At 35.1% G+C, this 24,524-nt stretch overlaps 1 protein-coding gene across 4 annotated transcripts in view; it reads right to left on the reverse strand.

The window, feature by feature from the left end:
- The window catches only part of BBS9 (Bardet-Biedl syndrome 9), a 359,579-nt gene that overhangs the window by 196,767 nt on the left and 138,288 nt on the right, over positions 1 to 24,524 (reverse strand). For 3 of the 4 annotated variants that reach the window (XM_088797660.1, XM_019757306.3, XM_088797661.1), the window contains 6 exons: positions 19,530 to 19,711; positions 14,910 to 14,986; positions 12,003 to 12,056; positions 6,603 to 6,705; positions 4,988 to 5,092; positions 2,721 to 2,735 (listed from right to left, as the gene is read on the reverse strand). In XM_088797660.1, coding sequence (XP_088653786.1) covers positions 2,721 to 2,735; positions 4,988 to 5,092; positions 6,603 to 6,705; positions 12,003 to 12,056; positions 14,910 to 14,986; positions 19,530 to 19,711 — 536 coding nt within the window. The remainder of the gene's footprint in view (positions 1 to 2,720; positions 2,736 to 4,987; positions 5,093 to 6,602; positions 6,706 to 12,002; positions 12,057 to 14,909; positions 14,987 to 19,529; positions 19,712 to 24,524) is intronic. The other variant, XM_019757307.3, reaches the window with a different exon arrangement.

Below are 24,524 nucleotides of genomic sequence, written 5' to 3' on the forward strand. Positions count from 1 at the left end.
AGAAAATTCACATCAAAACCACTCCTGACAGAACAATTTTTCCAGAAAGAGAGTTCTTATTACACCTGGCACACCCAAGAGCCCAGTATCACTGTCAAGAGGGAAGCCAAATGTTCTTTGAGAGAGAGAGAGAGAGAGAGAGAGAGAGAGAGAGAGAGAGAGAGAGAGAGAGAGAGAACATATATATCAGAGCAGAGTAACTACATATATATGTATGACACATCTATATAATGCCTTTAGAACTCTTTCCAGGGGCCTGCTAGAGTCATTTCATATTGAAAACAAGGAACCCCAAAGCAGTAGCAATGTCTGGTAGCCAGAATTTCCTTGATCCCTTCCTGTTATGTCTGGCTATGTACTGTACTCCATCTGCAGCCATGTTTTACACTGCCCATGTCATGTAACTCTAATGCAGAAATAATGGAGACTAAGTCTTCTGGGACAACATAAAACCTCGTTTGCTTCTCTCTTTCCACATGTAAAAGCAGGACTGCTTATCTGCAACACAGCCTGAACAGATCAGGCCAATAAAATAGACCAGTCTTTGAAATCCGAAGCTTTGTGTGTAAAGTAAGAGCAAACTGGCAACATATTATTTTCTTGCTTCCTAGATGAAGCTGAATATTTCAACTCTACTCCCTAAAGCTTAATTATAATTTTAAAATATATCATAAGAGATTATTAAAACCAGCTTTAGCTTTGTATTCAAATACTAAAATTTCCATATATTGTGGAGTTTTTTTCCCCTCAAGGTTTGGGGTGAATTTACAGTAAGAGGGAATAAATTTATTTCAATAATAAACTTTACTAATTTTTTTAAAACTTAAAACAAATCATTTAAATACCGTGTTTCCCTGAAAATAAGACCTAGCCAGACAATCAGCTCTAATGCGTTTTTTGGAGCAATAATTAATATAAGACCCGGTCTTATTTTACTATAAGACCCAATTTTAATATAAGACCGGGTCTTACATTGATTTTTGCTCCAAAAGACGCATTAGAGCTGATTGTCTGACTAGGTCTTATTTTCAGGGAAACACGGCAATAATATGGTATTTTACAAAAGTTAGTGCAAAATCTTGCCAGTTATATGCAATCTTATAAAGTAAAATATAAATATTTATTAATAATAGGTTATTTTTGATAACTCAAATTCTAATATGACAAGTATACTTTATGTTATTAAGTTAAACACACTCTTCTGTTAAAATATTTCTCATATAAATATACTTTCATTTCCCAGATACTACCAGTCTGACAATTAAGTTCGTAAACTCATCCTAGAAAAAGTGTTACATGCTTCATTGCTGAATATCACTACAGTCACTTTCGAAGTACTCCCTTTGGAAAGCAATGCACTGACGCCAGCACCTAGTCCACCCTTCAAAGCAATTTTGGAACTCTGTTTCTGGAATGGCCATCAGAACTGTTGTCATATTACCCTTGATGTCCTGAATGTCATCCAAATGTCTTCCTTTCAATATTTCCTTTATCTTCGGGTAAAGAAAGAAGTCAGTGGGGGCCAGATCAGATGAGAAGGGAGGGTGTTCCAATACAGTTATTTGTTGACTGGCTAAAAACCCCCTCACAGACAGTGCCGTGTGAACCGGTGCATTGTCGTGATGCAAGAGCCATGAATTGTTGGTGAAAAGTTCTGGTCGTCTAACTTTTTCATGCACCCTTTTCAGCCCTCAATAGTAAACTTGGTTAACTGTTTGTCCAGTTGGTACAAATTCGTAATGAATAATGTCTCTGATATCAAAAAATGTTAGCAACATCATTGCAACAAGTTCACAAACTTAACTGTCAGAACTTCGTATGCAACTCAGGTTGTTGGCGTCACCCAAACTGTAGGAGTAAACATTGCCATTATTTTTTAAGTGTTTTATTTAATTATGACTAATTAATACTGTCTAATATTTATCTTTAAATAGCCAATAAACTAAGATAAACCACCACATTTAGTCTGTGTCTAAGAGGAAAAATTATCAAAGTAGGAGATTCTTTTAGCGTGCCTGTCATGTACCCTGATACTGCATAATTCAAAGATAAGTTCTTGAACCCTGCTCTCAAAGAGCTCAAAATCTACTAGGGGAACCTGAGGAACAAACTTATTGAAATTCAGATTATGATAATATTATAGTAGAACCATAAAAGATTTGGGGGAAAACAAATGGGTAACAATTAACACTCACCCAGGAAAATTCAAGGGGTCACACCCTTGATGACATTCCCCCACAAATTCTAAACAAGACAAGGAACAGGCCTACAGAATACATACTCATGGCATTCTGATCAGAGAGGGAGGCAGGTCTGTTGGGGCACGTAGAAAACAGACCATTTAGAATGCAGTAACAAACACCTTTTTTCCTTCCTCTTTATTTTAGTAAAATAAGATAACAGGACATACAGGTAAATCACCAATGACTTACAGAAATAAATTGTCAATGACACCTTTGATTTTTTTTCAAAAGTCACAGAGCTTCATTCTTTCTCGTGACTCTGAAACAACTAATAATGAATGACAAGTCTATATGAGAGGAAACATCTACTTGACTGTCCGTAGCTGGATCAAGGAATTGAAATCATCCTTAGAGAGGTTTCTATAGGTAAAATATCGGCCCATAAAAAAAGTTAATTCATAGTATACCACCAATTCAATTCATTGACCAAATTTCAGTCCTGTAATTCATTTTATTCTAAATTATCTTCTCACTTACCATCAGGATTTCGATCTATCCATCAGAGGAAATGCAAAAAGGGGTAGGGGAAAAAGAATGCAACAAATTATCTGTGATAAAATTACAACACAAATTTAATATACACATCTGCTTAAAAATATAAATTAAAATTCTCAAGATTCTCACTGATGATTTAATGGCTCTCCAATAAAAAAGAGTTAAGTCAATCCACAACTGAAGAGTAAAACATGAATAAATGAAATCTAACAAAATATTTGCACTTCCATTCTCGGAAGTCCACGAGACTCTGTTATTCCAGTATAAATGAGGCAAAAAGAGGTAGAGCAAACCAGACTCAGTATGTAAATGATATCAAGAGCATTAAATGAATTGTTGAACAAAAAGTTGAGAGAAAGGCCAAATACATAATAATAATATTTCCAGTTAGTCTTGCTTATATTATAATTTCAGTCAGTAGATACTACTATGGAGTAACATTTTTGTTTTTGGGGGTTTTTTTGGCTTGTCTTGGTATTTTTTTAGTTTTATAGACGTTTTTTACTGCAATTTCTCATTAACTTTCAACCAATTAATACCTGTCCTCTTTGGTTTAACAATAATTTATAATATTTTAAATTCTGTCTATAGAAAAGCATAATCGCTAAAAATGGTATGTGTAACAATAAGCTCTCAGACTGATTTTACAATTTATAATGTATCTGTAAGCATTTTGTCCATTTGCTATATAACCCATTTCTCGTTTTTAAATTTATTTTCATTCAGTGTCACTACTTTTCCGGGAAAACAAATGAAATAATTAGTTGAATTAAGTCATCAACAGCCTCTACAACTGCATATTCAAAGCATAACAAGGATAAAAATTATAATAATGCCTTTGATTATTGAGATGCTCAATTAATAATAAACAATCTAGAGATTTTAGCCAAATATTTCTTACTTTTTTATTTCATATTTCAAAATTAAAATAACATTGAAAATTTCAATGTTCTTTTCAGAAATATCCCGCTGAAAATCCATCATTCCTTGATCCCTTATGGAAGTTTCATATTTCTTTCTGCAGCCAGCTTTCTCAAAACCACTTAAACATAAAATATTTATGTAACCCCTAATTCTGAAAAATATAGCTAAATGGTTAAAGTGGTCATTCTGGCTAAAAATTGATTTTTTTCAACAATTTAAAGTAAATAACTTACAAAACGGAAGAAATATTTTGAAAATATGTATGAATGTTAAATCATCTCAGAGCATAGAGTTGCTAATGTATAAGCCAGAAAGTTCACTTAGACCAAAACAAAAAAACACCTACAATTATTAAAAACATTGCTAAATAAGCAAAGTGGGCTTCAATAGAGGGAAAAAATTAAGAAAACTATATAGAAATATTTTAAAAGCATAAATGCAACATTGCTGAAATACCCAATTATCAGATACACTACATTTAAACATTTTTTTAAATGCTCTAATTATTCTTATTCTAATTGTCAAACTGTTACTATGAAAAATTCACTATACAGGGGAAATAAACTATAAAATTGGACCCCATTAAGTTAAAATTTATAAATTGAATCTCAATTAGACTAAAGTTAACCTTTTTTTTTTTTAACTTTTATTTATTTTAAGTGTGCTTTTCCAGGACCCATCAGCTCCAAGTCAAGTAGCTGTTTCAATCTAGTTGTGGAGGGTGCAGCTCACAGTGGCACATGTGGGGATCAAACCGGCAACCTTGTTATTAAGAGCACCGCACTCTAACCAACTGAGCTAACGAGCCGCCCTAAAGTTAACCCTTTTAATCTAAAAAGAGTTTCTTGAAAAAAATACAGATCAAATTTTAGTAGATCTGTTCCTAAGTATTTTAACTCATAAGATGCCAGAGTTTTATTTAGTCACTAAAACAGTATCTAAAACTCTGAATACTGCCTTAATGTTAAAGTAATCCATAATAATCTTTTTCACTAATGCAGACTAGGCTTTTCTCTTTAGTTCAAATAAATGAAGTCTGACTAGATACCATTTTCCTAGTAGGAATAAAAACATATCATATTTGCTATTAATTGAAAAGATAGAATCAAACATACGTAGAAGTCAGCTAAATGGATTTATCACTAATTATTCATAACACATAAAAGTAATTTGGACACACAATTTTAGTTAACACTAGAAATGAATATTTTTTCATTTAATAATATTTTAAAATGTGTTTTCCCATCTTAACACTTAAACTCATAACTCCAATAATATGAAAGGCGTGATTAGGCTTATAAATTCCCAAAAAACTATATGTTTACCTGTTGGTGTGGAATAAGAAACGACTGCATTTCCTTCCAATTCAGGTGGTGTATAACTTCCTTTCAGATAAACAGAAAAGGCTACTGTTCTCGTCATCTCTGGTGCTATAAACAATGTAAAAGTAATATACATTACACAATTTGGACAATGATTATTAACAGCAGTTAAAATTAGGCCCACACTGCATGCCCGCTACCATCCTAAGTACTCTATATGGATTAATTCCCTTAATCCTCACAACAACCCTATAAGGTGGGTGCTATTACTGTCCTTTTTTTTTTTTTTTTTTTTTTTTGCATGAGGAAACTGGCTACAGAGAGATTAAGAAGCTTGCCCAAGGTCACATAGTTAATACAGAGCTGGGAACTGACTCCAGAACAAGTGGGCCTAATACCCTACACCTCGGCTGCTCTTGACTCACATGAACAGGCAGCATGAACAGAGAAAAAGGTGCACAAAAGGGCGAGAACTTGGAAGAGGGGAACAGGACTTTATCACGGCTAGCACACAGACTGCAGGGGACAATCAAAGGCTGGGGGATTGCATATGGGTGTAACTAGAACTGTAGCAACTCAATAGATTGTGCATAGCCTTCTATATTCGTGTCTTTGACCTCCCAGACATGTTTTAGCGAGCCATAAGAGGTTTTTAACTGGAAGAATAAATTGTTCAAAATGTGTTTTAGAAAGACAAACTGGAAGTATTGTGGAAACATTAGAAAACAAAGTGAGAAACCAATGGTTGGATACCACCTGCAAGGTTATTTCAACACTTCAATCATTCCTTCACTCATTCAATGAATATTTATTGAGTTCCCACTATCTGCCAGTTACTCAGGTAAGGGTTGGGTAGACAAAGGCAAAAGAGAGAGAGATGTCTTGACTTCATGAATAAGATATACAGCTGAACAGCAGCAAACAAAGAAAGGAAAAGACTCAAGAGATAATTCAGAAATCACTTTAACAGTATTAATGACAATTTAGATGTAAGTGGTAAGGGAGAAGAGATTCTATGCAAAGAATTCTTACGAAGAATTGCCATTTACGACTTGTCCACCATTTTAGGCATTATTACAGATATCTTACACAGATTCATTTTTTCATTAAATCCTCAAAACAGCCCCACAAGAAAGATATCATCATCCCCTTTCTGCAGATTAAAAAAACGGAGGCTCCAAGTAATTACTAAAGTAGCTTGCCCAAGGTTACACAGAGAGAGTGTCAGGGCCAGGATTCAAACTCAGGCCAGACTCCAAAGTCAATATTCTTTCTTCAAACATTACTGATTCAATAAATAGCTCACCAGAGAAACACCAATAAAGAAAGCCTTCCAAATTATAGTATTTAAGTACAATTACAGGTCCATCTAGTTAAGGAAAGCACTTGGAAATCTGTAATTACTTCAGCTCCAACAACCATTCATTGAATGTCCACGCTTGATGCTTAGAGGGAAAACAGTATAAGCAACACAACATAAGCATTGATTTCGGGAAGATAGCAGTCTCACAATTCAGACAAGAAACATAGCCATGAAATAAACACACTAATTTTAAAAATTTTAATTAAATAAAAATCCTCACACCATGATAGACTTTCAGCCAAAGAAAACACTTACCCATAAATTCAAAGGTGAATTGATCACAAGTCAATACTAACGGTGGTTGCACATAAACTGATAACTTGGCTTTTTGCAATGCTACTCGATTCTGCAGTGTGACCTAAGGAAATAGAAATTATTATTAACAGAAAACTGCATTTTACCAAAATTGATAAAATATCACAATTACTTGAAAAATCACTAGCAAATAATTAGGAAACATCATCTGAGAAAAAAAAATGAGTAGCCATAAAACATAACATGTAACCTAAGTGCTAGATTAAAATGTCCCACCTACTTAGAGACTGGGCAAAGGACTCACAAAGACTGGTCAAAAAGCACATGAAAAAAATGCTCCATAACTTTAATCACTACAAATCATACCCACAATAAGATACTACTACACATCCACTAAAATACTATAATCAAAAAAACAGACAAAAATTGGTGTTAGCAAGAATAGACATTCGTCTATTGTTGATGGGATTGTAAAATGGTACAGCCACTCAAAAAAAGAAAGTTTGACAGTATCTTTAAATAGTAGACATAAATTTACCATATGATCTCACAATTCCATGGCAAGAGAAATGAAAACATATGGTCACCCAAAAACTTGTAGATAAATGTTCAAACTAATATTATTCATAATAACGGAAAGTAGAAACAACTCAAATATCCACCAACTGATGAATGGATAAACAAAACAAAGCGTATCCATACAATGAAATACTACTCAGCAATAAAAATCAATGTAGTACTGACACAGGCTACAACATAGGTAAGCCTCAGAAACATTATGCTAAGCAAAAGAAGCTAGTCACAAAGAACCACAAATTGTATGATTCCATCTACATGAAAATGTCCAGAACAGACAATTCTATAAAGACAGAAAATAGATTTATAGTTGCTGAGGGATGGGAGTGGGGGGGTATGAGGTGGGGAGTGGGAGAGGGTAAAGGAATAGGAAGTGACAGCTAAAGGGCATGGGTTGTTTTCAGGGGGGTGAAAATGTTCTAAAATTAAATTGTGGTGATGGTTCCACAACTCTGTAAATATACTAAAAATCATTGAATTATAACTTTAAATGAGTAAATTGGGTGGTATGCGAATTATATCTCAACAAAGCTATTAAAAATGTTCTACCCTTATTGGGGTGATCACTTCATAACTTATACAAATGCCTAATCACTATGTGTACACCTGAAACTAAAACAATATTATATGTCAACTGTAATTGAAAATTTTTTAATTTTAATTAAATTTTTTAATTTTTATATTTAAAAACTTGCTAGCAAAAGCAAAAAAAAAAAAAAAAAAAAATCTGCCCCCAATGGCTGATAAATAATTGCATCATAAAATATTATATGTGTGTTCATTCTTCTCATGTATAAATGTGCCATCATGAAGTATTTATCTTATCCAGTATCAGGATATTACCTTTTGCACAAGTTAATTAGTCTCTAAAGATTTCCTTACTAGGTGGATATTTACTAGTCTAGATATAGATCACAGCACTACGTTGTCTTCCATGGCTTAACACAAAACTATCTTACGTAACTAATTCTAGAGGATATCCAAGAATGGCCATATTCACTGCAGCATTTCTAAGCTGGCTGCATTTGCAAACTGTTACTCTTACTTGGCAATGCTGAGAAAACCTTCCCACTCCAATTAGAATCAACAGCTAAGAGCTCTGGGGTACCAGTCTGCCGGGGAAGGAGGCCGGGTTGGGCAGAGAAGGCCAGGACTTCTCTCCCTCCTCCCGTGGAGGAACATCAGTAGAAACCATCAGGCCCGATGATCTTGACTGGGCCAGTGATAAGGGACATCATTTTCAGGCTACCAGAGAAAAGGCTGAACAATCTGGCTTCCATTAGGCATGTTCTCTCTTTGGATTTTTGTCTCCTAAAAGTCCCCGCCTCTCTGAATAGTCTCCTGGGGATGAGTTCATCCACATAGCCAGTGTGGTAAGCCAGACTTATCACAGTACACCTGGGTATTGGTGATTTTTTATAGCTCTCCGGGTGATACCTATGGATAACCAGAGTTGAGAAGCACTCTTCTATCTGGCACCTTTGTTATGGAGCAGTTCAGTCTAGTTACTAGACTCTAGTATATGAGACAGATACATTTCATTATTAACTGACATAAGGCAAGGGCATACTTATTTTTAAGAAAAGTAGTTTTGAATTTTCTCTTAAGTAAAAGGCACATATCACCTACTCCTTAATGATATATATATATGTATACATACACAATACTACTATAGAGAAAGAAACAATACACAGCAATATACAACTGGCCCACAAACATTACATGCATATAATTAGATTCAGTAAATGTCTTGTAGTAATATTAAATGATGTGAGCATTCTGTTCAATTTAAAGACAATTAAACATAAAAAATTAGACTGGTAAAGTAAAATTTTTAAAAGACAACTATTGATGCAAATAAATACAATAAACACAGCAAATGAAAAATTAATCCTCAATTTTTACTTTAGAAGCCCTGGGAATACAAGAGTGGAATCTGCGTACCACAAATAAAGCTTCCTTCATGATGTCTGACTATTATAAACAACATAATACCTTGTTAGTAAAACCCTGATGGCTAATTATGGGAAGAAGAAACCACGTGTGCACCAGAGACACCTTTCAAATGGCTAGTCCACTAAATAAACAACACAATTTGAATATTTTTCTATTAATAAGAAAATAACGTTAGCCTGTACATGTATTTTAAAATTAATACAATTAATGATAATCATTAGCAACTTTCTATATTCATAGAACCACGCTAATAAATTATTTATATGCATTATCTCATTTAATATTTACAACATGGTGAAACAGCTACTATTATTCTATACCATTTTATAGAACAGAAAACTGTGGCTCAGAGAAGCTAAATAATTTACCCAGGGTCATTCTGTTTATAAGTGGAGGACCCACAATTTAACTTCTGTCTATCAGAATCGAAAGCCTATGCTCTTAATCAACTGCGGTTAAGTCTCAGAACAGCTCTGCACATGAAAAAGTATCCCCATTTTACAGTTTAAAAACAGGGGTTCAGAGAAGCTAAATAAGTAGTCAAAACCATCAAGCCAGTATGTTCAAGAGAACTGAAAACTTCATTTTAAAAGTGAAAATGAAAAATCCGTAAAGTAGTAATAAGCTGTTTGTGAGAGAGCAGACATCCTGACTCTGCCTAGCATAACAACGTGTATTTAGACAAAGATCGCACAATTTTACATTGTCAGAAGTGTTTGCATTTGGTTTTGATGCGCGATCATAGCTCCCCTATGCGGATTTATTGAACCGCAAGAATGGGCTAGGCACTTTCAAAAGTGAATCAAAGAGATGTGTGACGAAAATAACTACAGTAACAAAGAAGAGTTGTGTTTGAGCCAAAAAAAGAGTTAAAGACTTGGCTAGATCATAAACCTCATATTTTAAGAGAAAAATAATTACAGAATATTAAGGGGAAAATATAAAACATTAATACAAAAATTTTCCATGCTATTTTCCACTTCTAACAAAATGAAATATGATCCTTAGGAAATATAATACCAAATTCTTATTCTAGATAGATAAATATGCCTCCAAAGGCCAGGTATGAACAACCAATCTCCCTGAGTTGTCTGCAATAGATGGTCATGCATCGTGCACACATACTCAAGGTAGCCACATCTTCATTCACTTGGAACGGATGGAAAAATTTTCTCAATTAACAGGATTTATTATGATGGAAACTTGCATGGTTATATATCTTGGCTGCTTTTGTTATAAAAGTCTATATGGAGAGATTTATAGCAGAAATTTGTATAGAAACCGTCAGACAGAATCAGGAAGCATTGTGTCTGCTGTGTTAAGTCCAGCTGATTTTGTGCAACCTTTGTGTGCTGCATTCTTTCTCATGCTCTTACAATGACAATAAGGAAGAGAGCTGTGACTTAGCCATTCTCAAATATAGTCACTTCCACTAATGAAGGAGAATTTTCCAGTAGTGTCATGCCATCATTTTGAGGCGGTTACTACACATGAAAACCTAAGAACCGCATGGGAGAGAAAGATGTGTTTACTTACAGCGATAAGTAGTAGTTGGGGGGGAATTAGCATGAGCGAATGTTATCTGGTTTAGGTACCAGACTTCTTTTTGCAATTTACAGGCTGCTCCTGAATTATTATATGCATGTGTCTGAACAATATCAGTAGATAGATATAAAAAAAAGGTTTCTCCACACAAATGTCTATAGATCATTCCTGGAACTCTGCAGGGTTTTTTTTTTTTTTTTCCTTAAGTGTTTGATTTCTTGCCACTAATGCTTTTCCAGACTCAGAAGTATTAATGAGATAGAGCTTTTGATTGGATGAGTTGGGGGATGGGGGGAGGAAGGCTGGGGAAAGACCACCCTTGTTTCCAGTGGCAAGAATCCAAAAAAATTAGCTTAGGAAACTGTTAAAAGATTGGGCTCCCTTCAACTTCTACCCAAGATCCCCACACTTGGGCCACCCGCTGGGTCCAGTGTAAGCGAACACAATTGGTAAAGCCTGGTACCCTGTCAAGCTCCTCCAAGGACAGCAACCCATAATCTAAGAAAATACAAAGCCGTGTCCAAGTTTTGACGAAGTGATTCGCCAAGATCCACAACCTTCCCTGGCTCCGAGGTCTGGGCAGTGATAAATATTCTCAGCTTAATAATGTGCTGACCGATTACCACACTTTAATCCAAATGCCTTAAGAGAGTTTCACATTTGAGTTCTTGTTCTAAAATTCTGCAATGATGGGGCCAACAGTCTTAACCAAAACCACATCCTTCATATTCTATTTTTTTAGGACTATCGATTTGTCACTACGCTACTTTGTGGCTTCTTCATTTAATATTTTCTTGCTATAAATACATCTATTTAAAGCTAATGTTATGGCAGGTAGGTGCCTGGGAATTCTCTTCAAACATATATAATCATACATGGAAGAAAGATGTTATTAACATTTATATAATTCATATATGTGTGTGTGTGTGTGTGTGTGTGTGTGTGATACTTCAATCAACTGGTTGATCTATTATGACACTGGTTGGTCTAGGATGATGATACAATTCCTTTAGCATATTTAAAATGTTAATTTTATTTCTAGAAAAAAGACCCTGGATTATACAACACATTTAAATAATGGTAGGAGTAAGTCCTAACAATTGTTTATATTATACACTTATTGCTATAAATGCAATTAACAGCTTTATATTTGTAGAAAACAATGAAGGTTATCTACTCACCACCCAAAACTGAAGAAATTCTACAAATTTCAAGTGTGTGTTTGACATTTCCGTTAGCTATGTATAGGGTGACAACAGTGACAAACGTGATGAAATGTGCAATGTTGTTTGCACATTACAGTACAGAACCATGGCACAATACCTTCACTGAGACTGAAGGGACGAGGTCAGTTCCCACTTCAACGTCAGGAGCTTTCTGGAAACACAGAAGAAAAGGAAGGAATGGTTTTAATATTACACATCAATGAGTGAACACAACGGGTGCAATATGTACTTCTCACCACCAAAACAGGGAACTCACTATACAAGATTTATCACTCTAACGACATACGAAAAGAGGCAATGTGGCGTTTTGGATGCCTTCATCAGGAAAGTCATGAGCTAATATTCAAAAACCCACTTCCTGCCCCAACCAAAAATAAAAACAAGAGATCACATGTTTTATTATCAAAATACTCTATTGCCAAATTTACTTAAATGTTGAAACTAATTTATTCTATTAACTTGTTCTTATATAGAAGAAGGCCTCCTTGTATTTATCAGATAAACATTATGCCATTCTTTTAGGCCCTTGGATTTTTAACCTGCCAAAGGTATGTTTTATTCTGATTAATAATAAGAATATGTATCTAAGACATGTAACTAATGATATTAAGATTGAGTGGCCGTTCGCCTAGAAAACAAAATAAAAGTAGACTGATTTTTTTTTTTTTTCACGAGCTCATATCATAAGCTAGTTTGTTCTTTGAGCATCACCCTGGGTTGCCTGGTTGTACCTCTTAAAGAATTCAGAGTATAATAAAATAGAATAAACATTTCCTTATAATTTATAACTTATTTTTTAGAGTGGTAGATTGAGGGGGAAAAAATGCTTACTCTATGACGGAATAAGACCACGGGGTAATGTATTTTCTAGCAATACCCTTATGAATTCCTGGGGAACAATTAAGATCCTAAAATCTCTATCCAACCAATGAATACATCCATTGTACTTTAAATTAACCTATTTGAAAATTTTTTACTAAGAAAAATTAAGCCACTTCTAAGCACTGGGGACCGCTTGATGTAACGGACATCAGCACAATTAAGAATTGGGAGATTCATAGGCTATTTATGACTCCATAGGAAACCATGTATGATCCAACCTCTCAATCAAGAAGATAGGATAGCAATGCCTGTCTCCTCTATAAAAGACCCCATTGCAATATAAATTATGTTTTTAGAGTGTGCTTTCATGTTAATGATTCAAAATAAAACATTAAGCCAGGCTTTTTGCTCTAGTAGTATCTAAAATCCAGGAAATGTTTTACATTTAGCTGTCCGCAGATCTAGAAAAGAAACCAACACCTCCTGTTTTCTGCTCTTTTCAATCCTTTGTCTAAACACCTAGATACTTCAAGGACAGTAGTCCTTTGGGAAATAAAGTTACAGCCAGAGAGAAATGGCTATACAAAGACACCATGGCACCGTGGCCACATAAATCACGGGGCTAATGTTTTCCAATGGAATGAAAATGATACTCTCAAGAATCTCTTAAGAAGGAAAAAATAGTAAGTCAGGGAAAATGAAGCTGGAAAGAGACACCTAATTGAGAGGAAACAGCACTCCGGGTTGCCAACAGGGAAATATATATTACAACATAGTGCTATTACATAAGGCCTTTTCCTACAAAGATCAAAAGTTGCTAAAGAACAGAAAGGGAATTCCTCACTCCAAATACCTTATATTTAAGAAAACCTAAAAAAAATTATATAAGTTGCCCAAAGGAAAAAAAGAATCATTCCCAAGGCAAGAAACTGTGAGTACATTTGTCAGCTAACTAAGCAGAAACGTTCCACCCAGACTACACCCTTCAGGTAGAGTGAGAAATGGTGTGCGCTGAACGCCCAATGTTTAAAACAGTGCTTCTACTATGTGACTTAGCTGGGTGAATGTGTCTTTCATATATAGTCCTATTTTTTTAAGTATACTATACTATGGCAATGTTAACGTGATTTTTTTAAATCACAACTTGGGTTGACTGCTTATACTAAGATTAATCTTTGAAAACTTCTCACAACTGCTGACTATATTATGCTCTGATACCTAGCTATCGAAATCATTTCCTAGGCAAAATTATATGACCTGAACTCCAAATACAGTGAGACCAGTGAATTCGATCACTTGCCTAACTTGATCAATTTTTGGTACAGACACAGATAAACTTTATAGATTTTGTGCAAACAGCAGGCAGTGAGACCTACCCATTCATAATCTAGCAAGTGCTTACAGAAGACTAAACAAGGAGATGTGGTAATATAACCAAGGACAGTCCCCTTTTTGTCCTTGTTTCTCAGCTTTATTCATTCATTCATAGAGCAAATATGTATCGAGCACACATATGTGACAGGTACTAAGAATATAGCAGTGAACAAGACAAGTAATGAAATGTAAGAGGTGATGGTGGTGGTGAATTGTCATAACAATTCAACAAAATATATTCTACTATTATTCCCATTTTACAGATGAGAAAATTGAGACTAAGAAAATTAAAGACCTTGCCCTGGGTCACACAGATGGAAATGGGGGGAAAATAATTCCCCACCCAACTGTTTACTCTTAAACTACCGCCACCCATGAAAACCACCACAATGTATTAAAGACTATAAACCATCAAACCCTGAGCTAGACCTTTCATAAACATCATCTCATTGAACCGTCACCAAAAATTTTGTGGGGTCAGTATTATTCATCTAGATTAGGATTATCTCAACACTCTGGTATTGAGAAAGTTAAAAAAAAAATTAAGATGGTAAATTGAGAATAATGGTAAGAACCCTTTCTAATGTTCCCTCCCTTCCCTGTTTTTAAAGAGAAATCTGCCTAATGAATTCCTTACTACACTAAAAGGCTAAAGATGTTTTTTTTCTAGAAAGTAATACAGATTTAAAGTAGTTATCCCTCCAAAAGTTGCTATATGGAGGCCCAGAATTTAAACTACCACATTTTGACCCCAATTCACCAGAGTCCACCATCATAAACCCTTTTAAAGTCTGCAAAATACACCTACAGACACGGAATCAAAGTTAGGGGAAACCGTGGCAGAAACTCTCAAGTCATCTTCTTTCTCAGTCATGGGCCAAACACCTGCAATTTTAAAAGGAAAAAAAAACAGCTATTTAATCATACAGTAAAACCTGCTCTCTACAGTTTTTTAAGGTTTATCTATACCATATATCAGAAAACAACCCATAAACATACTCACAAGTTGAAAAAAAACTAATGCATTACAGAATTAGAAGCTTAATGCTGATTCTTCTCCTTCTGCAATATTTTAAAGAAAAACTCTCTCTTTCTCCAAAGATGTTAGCTAAGATGGGACTCACTGACTAACCAGTGTTGGGAATTTCAATGTCCTCTCCTTAACTACTTACTAGTGGAAGCCCAAATTAGTACAACCTTTTCGAAGCTAAGTTGGTTTGAAATTAATTACTTTTGAAGGCAAGTAATTTTACTGCTTGGGAGTAGAATTGTTAGGTCACATGATATGTGCATTTCACATTTTGATAGTTACAGCCAACACACAGACATGTCCAAGGAGATTCCCTGCTGCTGGTAGTTATTAAAAATAAAAACAAAACAACCTAAATCACTATATGTCTATTAACAGGAAAATGGTTAACTGAATTATGGTATATCCAGGCTGTGCTATGATCCAAAGCCCAAAGCTCTAAATAAGAGTGCTGTCCATCTTTACTGATATGTAAAGAACTCCATGATATTCCTGTTAATAAGAAAAAAGCAAGATGTAGTACAGTGTGCCTCATATGCAAATATTTGTGTAAAAACAATCACATAAACATAAAAATTTTCTTCAATAATACACAAAAACTCTTGATAAACATTACCTTTAAATAACCTAGTGGAACTAGGATCTGGGGTTTACCCTTTTAATACTGTCTGAATTATTTTTACCATATTCATGTTATTTTCACAACTTAAAATTTCACAATCTAAAAATGTTCATAGTGCATGATGAGATATTATGACCAAGTGACAGAGATCCTAAATAAGCAAGAAACATAAATAATATTTATGCCATATATAGAGACATGACAGACTATTGGCCACCACCTACTGTGTTTCCCAGAATATAAGACCTAGCCAGCTATCAGCTCTAATGCATCTTTTGGAGCAAAAATTAACATAAGACCTGGTATTATATTTATTATATTATATATTATATTAAGACCCAGTCTTACAGTAAAATAAGACTAGGTCTTATATTAATTTTTGCTCCAAAAGATGCATTAGAGCTGATTGCCGGCTAGGTCTTATTTTCGGGGAAACAAGGTAGTATCCACCTTCCCTCCTCGTTTTCAAGGCAGAGCCCTGATTCTGTTCAGGCATTCACCTTCATCTCAAAGTCACTGGATTGGTCAAATCCAATCATGGTGATTTCATTGCCCTGACGACTTGTTGTTTTAGGCCTAAGAATAAGGCTTAATCCTGGCAGATGTGAGGGAAGAAAAGTTGGGTGTGAGGGGTGCCGGCACATGTTTCTGGGAAAGCTATTCCTCCCTAATAAAAGGGGAGACTCGGGAGAAATCTCTCTCTTCTTCCCTGGAAATTGTATTTACACATAGTTTCCGGAACTGCTGAAACCAACCTGAGACCCTGAGAGAGAACAACCCACACACTGAGGGCTGCTGACTGAACATATGGAAGCACGAACGTGGATGATGCCACAGGACTCAGCTGTCTCACCAAGAGAAGAACTGCCTACAACTGCCCTCAGGCGTTCCCACCAATACTGCAATATCTGGAGTAAGCATTTCCATAACTTAGTGAGAGTACAAAAGGCTGCTCATTGCCCACCAAATCACCGTTCTTCAGTTCTTCTTACTAAAAACGCCCAGTTTCATTCTAAGCAACAAAGTGCTCAGCTAAAACACTGAATTTCCCGGCCTCTTCTGCAGCTTGGAGTGGCCAGGGAGATGTGGGTAGAAGCTGCTCAGGGGTGTGGCTTCCAGGAAAGATCCGTAAGGGGCTGACTCAGCTGCAGATGTGAGAGTAGGAGTTCCAGAAGCCATCCTGGACTGAGAGATGACCCTGGGAGAAGAGGAATTGGAGTCCCTGATGACAGCAAAACGGCCAAACCAACCCTGGTCTGCCCATTGCTGGCCTTCTTTTCCATGGGACAGAAACCTCTGCCTTGTTTAAGCCACCTTATTTGGGTATTCCGCTATCTGCAGCCAGACATAACCCTAACCAACGCATCTTCCAACAAGGGCACCAAGTACAAATATTTCTAGTACCCAAGGGTAGCAGTGACTTAGTCATCCTACATATTGGAAACAGAATGCGCGCTTTCATTTAGTCCCATGTCTTACTGCTCTTTCCCTTCCTGGAGGCACAACTGTGGGAATCTATCTCCATGTTGTACCCATTTCTTCACAGTCACCCCAAGGAGAGAACCTGACCAACTGTCTAAATCATAAGGAAACTCCATCTTTGAAAGTCCTACCGACAGATGCTGTTGACTACTAGTAACAGAAAGGCTTGGCAGGATTCACACTAATGAGTTGAATACGAAAAGCTTCAAAATCCATGAGCCATACAGAAATTATTACTATAATTTCATGCTTACAACATACATTCCTCATATAACTTACACACATAAAATCAGGTTCAAAAACACTTTTATTACAGTAGATAATATACACCATGTGTACAACAAAATGTATTCTTTAAATTGGCTTTAAATTTTGCTGCGACTCTTGCTTTGAAGAAATATAAAAAGCTTTAAGTACTGAACATAACCCACAAGACTGTGAACTTTTTTTTGCAAGTTACAGTCACTCTACTAAAATAAGTGGCATTTAAATGAATGATGAGGTCATCAAAAAGTTCAGAGTTTTGACTTCTCATAATCCTCTGTACTGAAATGATTTGGTGCTTTTATATAATTACAGGTATTTTAATAAAGAAATATACTACAGTTTTATAAGGGTACAGAATACTAATTTTTTTTCCATATCTAAAAATAAAATATTTTAAAAGTCTCTCTTTTTAAAAGTTTCTCTTTGTTTCTCTTTCAGGAATACAACCAAGTGATGGTGGCATAGAAAGTGCAGGGAATTTCAAATATTAACTAAAATTTGAGGTTATGTAAATAATGAACTTTGCACCCAAGTCTGTGGGCACATCCCTAACTTAATTAGCAGTTATTTAAAATTACACAGAAAGATCAAGGTAATGACAAGTAAAACAACCTAACCTTTCTCACCCAAGGGCATCACTATGGCCACCAAAAAATAACTTTTAGCTATAAGGAATTTTTCTGAGAAATGTTTTACATAATTAAGTGTTAATCAAAATATCATTAGCACATTGTTTATGGAAAGAGCAAAATCTCATGACACAAGATTTGGAGTGAAAAACCACATTAAATTTATGTAACGAACTCTGGAAATTTCATGTTTCATATATATGCCACTTTGCTCCAATTACATTTTTAAGTGACAAAATGAGACTTACAATTCTATTAATCCCAAAACACTAGTATCAAAAATGGAAAAAAACTGCATGTCACAATATGACACATCCAATTTTAATCCTTTTCTATTTGACAAGGGGATGGTGACAACAAGTAGGCTTTTAATTCGCTGGAGGTACTTAAAAGACCTAAATTTCACTGGTGTACTTTCAAAACGTTCTAAGAGAACGTGTGAAGCCAAAGCATAATAATTTGATTTTCATATTCAAATTTTTAAAATGTATTATCTAAATTCCTCTGAATCCATCTTGATAATATAGACTCAAAAATATATATGCATAAATCTCGTAAAGTGACTGGACCAGGAAAAAGATAGGCTCTGTTGTTTGGGTTCTTTTTGATGCTCTGCTTCATTTATTATTCTTACTTGTTTTAACATTCCTTTTATGTGAAAATAGTCCATATTTTTTCTCATTAAAAAAATACTTTTACCTGACCCTGAAAAGGGAACTTAAAGTAATGCTTTTCACATGTCCAACTCAAACTGCAGAGCTGGTGTTTTGTTTCTCCTTTTAATTTACAATAAAATTATACCCCTGTGAATCCCAAAGTAAGATAATATTGAGTTATGCAAAACTCAGGAACTGAAAATATCATCAGCCTCTGAGTCATTAGAAGTCAGCATACTGCAGGTTCAACTCCATTTGGAGGCTAATTGACTACAAACAAACTATATTGCTAAGCTGCAAATGACTACAAAGTGGTAACTCATGTACTGTTTCGCTTTCTTTTCAAAGAAGCAACTAAAATGTTTTTTGAGGCTATCAGAAGTTAATAAACGACCACTCTAAACTTTAACACTCTTCTCAAGGCCTGAAACCACTACCCAAAGAAATATTTGTTCCTTTTTTAGAGTTTAAAGAGAAAACAATTAGATAGCACTGTCCCTGAAAAAGAGACACTAACTAAAGGATTATCTTCAACACGATGTATTTTTCAGAGGCTACAAAACACAAATTAAGCACAAAGAGCTTGTGTGCTAAAAAGCAGCGCAGTTTTTACAAACATGATTTTAGTTACGCCTAGGGGAGGAGATTAACGAATGTGTACAAAACATTATCCATACACAAAATAATATGAATTCTACGATGAATACTAAAATCAAATCATAAAAAGCTTTGAGTGAGATACCTTGTGATTTGTTAACATCTTTGATGATTTTCTGAAGTTCTTTCAATTCTATATCAAGTTCATCATAGTTTAGTTCTCTAGATTCAACTTTTGGAGCTTGGAACAAAGACGGGTCTGTCCCCAGGTATGAACACTGCAGGTGACCGTCATCACTCAGAGTGACGATCACTCCCTTTAAATCACTATAATAAAGAGGAGAAAATGAGACCTAATTAACATTTGGGGTGGATTTAGACTCGACCGACTACATTTTTATTCAACTCAGCTTCAGCATGCAATTAAGAACGACTATATAATATATCTATTTCTAAACTTTTACATCAAGAATTCAATTCAAATGTTTCAAACGTGGTTATGTTGACAGAAATATTCCCAATGTTACAATTCCTTACAGGAGGGGAAAAAAACAAAAACACTTTAACAATTATTATAATAGCTGCCATTTTTAGGGATAACTACATGGCATATCCTGCTTTGAGAGCTTTTCAAGTACTATCTTCCAATCCTTGGCAGACTTATAAGAAGCACATGAGCAACACTGGTGGAGCCACGAGAGCTGGGCTGCTGGCTGACGGAAGACCAGGTTGAGGCACAGGAGCAAAGACTAGACAATCCAGGAGAAGGGCAGAAAGGTCAGTGGATTAACCCTGGGGGCCTGGGAAAGAACTGTGCCCCCTGCTCTTTTCCCTCTCTCTACTCTTGGGACTTACTGCTACATATTTGCCCGCTTTCCCGGGTCCACCAGCCACGGCTTCCTTCACACATACTCCGACTGAAATAGTGCTGGTCTGTTCGCTGTTTCCCTTCACTCTTAGGTAGAAGGATCCCGTTCTCTCATTTAGTAGCTCTTCCTCCATCACTCTTCTCATCCTGATTCTGTCTTTTCCTGCCCATCCTCTCACTCTTCTCTCTTCGACTCCCTTATTTCTCTTTTTCTCTAGAAACTAGCCATAATGTATAAATTATAATTTTAGCACACCGTTTTTAAAAATACAAGTTGTAAGTTTTCCTTAACTTGCTAAAAACAGCAGTTGAAATGAACACTATTTGCTTCTTCCCTAGTTTGCCCAGCAGGGAAAAAAGTTCAACATTGTCACAAGGCATTTTGAGCTGATACATAATGAATTGGTTTCATTTTTGCATTTTATGTTATCTAGTGGCCTTTGATTATTTTTTTTTTAAAAAGGAAAGAAAAGAAAAAATGTTACTAACCCTGTTCTAAAGGTTAAATATTAACCAAAAATAATAGAAAATTTGAGATAAAAACCTTGACAAAGAAATGTTGCTATTCATCTGAAGTAAAGGATAAGGTGTATGAGGGTCTAGGCCGGATTCAGAATGAATAAGAATTTGTAAAACTCCCCAACTCTGGGTCATGGCAAATGGTCAGCTCATTAATCTAAAAGCTCCACTTGACTGAGAACAGACACTGCCATTCCTCATCCTGCCCACCAGCACCCACTTACCACCTGCCTTCAGCACAACATTCCTATACACACTTTCTCCAGGGCGTAGGCACCGCCAGTGCCACATAACCCTATGTGGTGACTTCAGAGAAACAAAAAAATAGATTGGTATCACAGATTCAACAGCGAAAGAACTAAAGTATGAGTTGGATTAATTAGGGACTTCAGTTCTAGCTCTGACTCTGCCACTATCTAGCTGATTCAACTTGGAGAAGTCTTCCTAAATGTTCTTTTATCTCTACAAAGAGAAAGTGAGACCAGACAATCCTCAAATGTCTTTAAGTTTGATGAATTGGTTCTGTCAGTCTAGCTCAGAAAATAAATACTCCCCAAATGACATTATTTCCCTAAAATAAAGTGTCAAAGCTACACGGTAGTACCTCTGGGCTTGACCCTTTCTCTGCAGGCAACTGAAGCCACCTAGTGGTGATGGAAATCCTAACTTCCAGCTCTGACAAGCCCATTTCAAGAGGGAAACCCTTGGTCCCCTCTGAGTTGTCACTGTAGTCTGTTTCCCATTCCACCCAGACCCACTTTCTTCTGGGAAGCCGAAGAAACCTCAGGAAACTCGAGGACACTAACAGCAGATCTTCGGCTGGCTTCTCAGAGAACGTGGGGATCATCCGTTCTTTGAATCCAGAAGGGGATTTCCACGACATCTTCACCCTTTGAGTGGTCCATGACAGAGGTAGCCTAGCATGACCCAATACAAGTATCCCTCACCATCCAAATTTATTTGGTCTTTGAGTTGGATAGCTTATTATTTAAACAGTTTTGTTCTAACCTATGAGAAAGCAAATAGCAACAATTTAGACACAAGGGATTCATTTGAACCTATTCAGTTTCTGAGTTCAGATGGGAAAAGTTTGAATAGTAGTGCATACGAGTGTTTCTTCATACTCTCAAAAAAAAAAAAGAAATTCTTTACTGGTACTTGAGGTGTCCAAATGGAAAGACAGCAGCCAGGGTCCTCTCTCAATTGAAAGAACTTATCAAATGTCACCAGAATGTCATGACAATCAGTTACAAAACTTAAGCAACATACTTTTTTCTTATCAGTGGCATCAGAACTGTTACATGTAATTTAAATCAAACAACAGAAATTTAGACGATAGGTGAATTCATTTAACATTGTATGTTTTATTGCACGGTAACACTAAGACAAACTCTAAAAACTCTACAATAAATCAGTGGAATTTCTAAAACACCTATGACGGGACACGCACTTTGACTCAGGCCTATAGTACTACTTAATAAATAAGTAATGTTATCTCTTGGTGTCTTGTGCAAAAGACAAATTTTAAAATATATAAATATTGTTCCTAAAGTAAGTTCAGCCCAATTTAATATAAAGAGGAAAGGAAAAAACATAATCAAGGTTATTTTTAAGTCTTTCTACTTAAAGAACATTTTATTTAACAATATTGTCCATATGAGTTATTGTGGTAGGTTCTGTAAATGACAGAATTTTATGCTGGAAGAAGCCATCAAGTAAATCAAGTATTATGTACCCTACTACTTACATCTTTAGAGTTAACATTACCAAAATTAATGTCTCTGGATCATTACTGGTCCTTGAAGCATATCAGTTAACCCACGGCACCAGTATTTTATGAATAATAAAGGTCAAAGAGGTTATACGCATAGGACACATAATTCTGTGATTTTATTTTTAGAAATGGGGCATGAAATTAAATGATAGAGTTTGATCAGGGATCTGAAAGTAATTGTTTCATAATTCAGTAAACAGATCCCTGCCTTAACAATATATTCAAACAAAATTCCAGATGGATTTTAAAAGTTAAATTTAAAAATATGAAACTGCAAAAATATTTATCTGCCCTTGGGATAGAAAGAAATTTTGCTACAAGAAAGCAATAGGGAAATTGCAAAGGAAAAGATCTCTAAATTAAACCACAAATAAAATTTTAAACTTGTTATATGCTTTAAAAAACAACATGGTAGAAAGAACAAAAGACAAACATACTGAAAAAACATTGACAACGAACATAAAAATACATAATTCAAGTTGAACAATATGAAGTTGTAAACATTCAACTGTTTTTGACCTATAAAAACAATTTTATATGTTTCAGCTAATATGTAAAGAACTCTTACAAATCAATGAAAATAAGATTATATCCAAAAGGAAATGTACAATTCACATACAAAAATAAGTCAATACATAGATGAAAAACATTTCAAAATCAAAGAAATGTATATTTTTAAAAAGCTATATTTGATTATTTAATATCTCAACCAGTAAAAATTGTATTTAAAAATCAGTCCTGCTGTTAGAGAAGGTACATGAAGATAGAAACTCTCATACACTTTCAATGGGAAGGTAAATTTGTGAAAAATCCTTTTAGAGAATATTTGAGAAATATATATCAAAAGTTTTTAAAGGGGTGGCCAGATGGCTCAGTTGGTTAGAGAGCAAGCTCTTAACAACAGGTTGCCAGTTCAATTCCCACATGGGATGGTGGGCTGCGCCCCCTGTGACTAAGATTGAAATACAGTGACTGGACTTGGAGCTGAGCTGCGCCCTCCACAACTAGATGGAAAGAACAACGACTTGGAGCTGATGGGCCCTGGAGAAATACACTGTTCCCCAATAAAAAATAAAATAAAAAAGGTTTTAAAATGTTCATTGCCTTATACACAGAATCCAATTGCACAGTTATTAAGAAAATTTAGAAAGAAACACATCATAAGAAAAAAGGAAAACATTTTTTAAATCATGGTACAGCTAAAATAGAATATTTAGAAGCCATTAAAAATCATGTCTTACAAAATACCTGCTATCAGAAAAAATAGCAAGTATATATTAAGTAGTAAAGCAAAATGTAATACTGCATATGCATTTTATCCTAATTTTATAAAATATAGGTATATAAAATACAGACCAGGAAAAAATATTACCTAAACGCTAATAGGATGGTGGCTATCTCTGGTTAGCGAGATTATGGGCTATTTTTATCATGTCTTATAATTACAAAATAAAATTTTAAACTATTTTCTTTTTTAAGAAAAAAAAAATATATGTTCCATTTTCCATCCCCAGACACTGAATTTGAATCATCAACTTAGAGGTTAAATATCTGTGGCATCAGAAATAGAAGAAAAACTGAGGCTAGATTGGGGGTGGGGGGGGTGGATAAGGGGGACGGTGAAAGGATTAGAAAGCACAATCGGTAACCACAGGATGGCCACGGGGATATGAAAGTCAATTTGGGGAATGTAATCAATACTGTTGTAAAGATTTTGTAGGGTATCCAATGGACACTTGTCTTATTAGGGAGACCACCTTAGGGATGGTGTAGATGCCTGATCACTGCACTGTACACCTGAAGCTGAAGCTGAACAATAATGAATGTCATCTATAATTTTATATATATATAGCTAAATATATATATATATATATATACATATATATATATATATATATATATATATATATATATATATGATTACCTATATAGTTACAAGAAGTGGAGTACAGCATTAGGAATAAAGACAGTGGAAATAT

The sequence above is a fragment of the Rhinolophus sinicus genome, chromosome 4 (assembly GCF_057876585.1).
Source record: "Rhinolophus sinicus isolate RSI-liver-muscle chromosome 4, RSI-T2T, whole genome shotgun sequence".
Lineage (NCBI taxonomy): Eukaryota > Metazoa > Chordata > Mammalia > Chiroptera > Rhinolophidae > Rhinolophus > Rhinolophus sinicus.